Source organism: Phaeoacremonium minimum (genome assembly GCF_000392275.1).
Source record: "Phaeoacremonium minimum UCRPA7 unplaced genomic scaffold PA7_03_scaffold_175, whole genome shotgun sequence".
In the NCBI taxonomy this organism is placed as follows: Eukaryota; Fungi; Ascomycota; class Sordariomycetes; order Togniniales; family Togniniaceae; genus Phaeoacremonium; species Phaeoacremonium minimum.
In genome coordinates this window covers 104,459-106,664 of record NW_006921082.1, presented here as the reverse complement: position 1 = coordinate 106,664, position 2,206 = coordinate 104,459, and the positions used below count along the sequence as shown (strand labels likewise).

Below are 2,206 nucleotides of genomic sequence, written 5' to 3'. Positions count from 1 at the left end.
CGCGTCGCGCGCGGCCTGCTCGGCGCGGCGGTCGCGGTCGCGGTCGGCGGCCGGGCCGGTCAGCCGGGTCTTGAGCGACAGCACGCCCGACTGCATGCCGACGGCCAGGTGGCGGTCCTCGGCGGCCGCGCCGGCGGTGATGACGGCGACGGAGAGCACGGGCGAGGGGTACTTTGCGCCGGCGACGACATTCCACGAGGACGTCTCGAAGACCTTGACGTGGCCGTCGAGACCGCCGCTGACGACGCGCTGCCCGTGCGAGGCGAGGGACAGCGATGTCACGGTCTTCTGGTGGTTGGTGATGAGGCGGATGGGTTTCGCGGCGACGAGGTCGAGCACCGAGATGGCGTTGCCGGACGCGGCGAGGAGGGTGGTGCCTGACGGTAAGGGGAGGACGGCCTCGACTGGCGCCTCGTGCTTGAAGGTGAGGACCGCTCCGCGGGGCGCTCTCGAGTCCCATATCCTGACTGTCGAGTCGTAGCTTCCAGACACGAGCATGGTGCTGCTCGCTCCCGAGGCGGGCATGAAGGCGCCGCACCGCACGTAGTCGCCGTGGCCCACGAACGTCCGTGTCGGCTCCTGGCCCGGCAGGTCCCACAGCCTGACCGTCTTGTCGTCGCTGGCGCTCATGAGCGTCGTCAGGTCCGTCGGCGACCACTTCGTCACCCAGACCGGCTGCTTGTGAATGTGCCACGTCTTGAGAATGACCGCTCTGCTGCCGCCTGCGACGTCAAACACCTGCATCTTGCCCGAGTCCTCGCCCGCCACCAGCACCCTCGAGTCGCCGCGAATCTCGGCCGAGCGGGCGACAGAGTCGAAGCGGCCGATCGTCTTGAGAGGGTCGCGCCGGCGGATGGAGTAGACGTCGACGCGGGGCCCGGAGGTGACGGCGAATAAGTCATTGTTCTTGGCGGCGGTCGTAGCGGATGTAGACGAGGAGGAGGAGGACGGCGCAGGGAAGCTGATGTGCGTGACGGGCCATGAGGCCGTCGAGGTGTGCGACTTTGAATTCGTGAACGACTTCCAGTAGCGCTGCTCGGCCGTCACGGGCGACGGACCCGATGGTAGCTTGAGCTGCTGCAGCGGTCGGATCTCGGCGGCCATTGGGGGCGGCTGAAGATGTGTGGTGGCAGCAGAATTCTTCGAGCTCGCCGCTGCTGGTTTCCGTGATGCGGTCGTATAAAAAGCAGATTCCAATAATTTTTTGGGTCTCCCCTCCAAGGCACTTGTACTGAAGGCGGTGCTGATTGGCTGGTACGGATCAAAATGTTCCGTCGGCCGCAGAACCTTGTCGCTCAGTTGGGTTTCATTACCTTGAGAACGGGTCCACTACGATGTAGAACTACCTAGGTACCTAGGTAGGTAGATAACAGTACGTACCCCCAGAAAACACCTAGCCAGGTGAGCTTACAAGAGGGTGTGTAAATTATACTGAGCTTCTCCCATATAATTCATAATGTTGTTAGGCGGACAAAATGCTCTGCGAGTTGTATGTTGCAGTCGTTTGATTACTATATAAATAATCTTTCTCATAAATAAGCAGCCATGAAAACAGTTTGTCACACGAAACATGAGCACACTTTACACAATGTTGTCAGAAGAACACCATACAGAGGCCTGAACACATGACTGTGCCAAAACGATTTTCAGGCCAATCGACTTACCTCCCATTTCCCCCATCACTAGAGACAGTACTTCACTCTGAAGTACTACTTTATTTAACTCCTCAATTAGTCTGTTTTAGGTCAATTGACAGTAGCTAATTAGCTACTATCAACGGGTATTGTTTCCATGTTCTCTGACCCCAATCAAATGCGAACGCTTCTGCAAAGGTTGGTTCTACAAGTGAGGGCCCTTAGGAGATAAGATAGTGTTCTGGTCTGGGCCTCCAGTACACCAGCACTGTATTCATAGCCCTAACTCTGAAGCTACAGTGATTAGTCTACTATAGTAATAGTGGATAGCCCCTATATTGTAGTGGGCTATCAACTGTTGGTATGAGTAGCACAGTATGGATACTGGCGAGCATCAGTTTAATACCGTGACAAATATCACTACCTATCTCGAGAGGGCCACCCAAACGGCATTCTTACTACAAGCCTGCATCTGTTGACGTGCGTGCCGGATACTCGGGTCCCCTCGACAATGACTTTGGTCCCAGCCAATAGACGCAGTAACTATGGCAGCCAGCGAGCATCGTCGGCGG

At 57.2% G+C, this 2,206-nt stretch overlaps 1 protein-coding gene across 1 annotated transcript; it reads right to left on the bottom strand.

Annotated features, from left to right (window-relative positions):
* Nucleotides 1-59: 59 nt before the first annotated feature.
* Nucleotides 60-1,104, bottom strand: UCRPA7_2602 (putative u3 small nucleolar rna-associated protein 15 protein; the record flags this gene model as incomplete). The annotated part of the gene is made up of 2 exons (XM_007915164.1): nucleotides 60-69; nucleotides 173-1,104. The coding sequence occupies 2 exons, from the start codon at nucleotides 1,102-1,104 to the stop codon at nucleotides 60-62; spliced, it is 942 nt and encodes a 313-aa protein (XP_007913355.1).
* Between the last annotated feature and the right edge of the window lie 1,102 nt (nucleotides 1,105-2,206).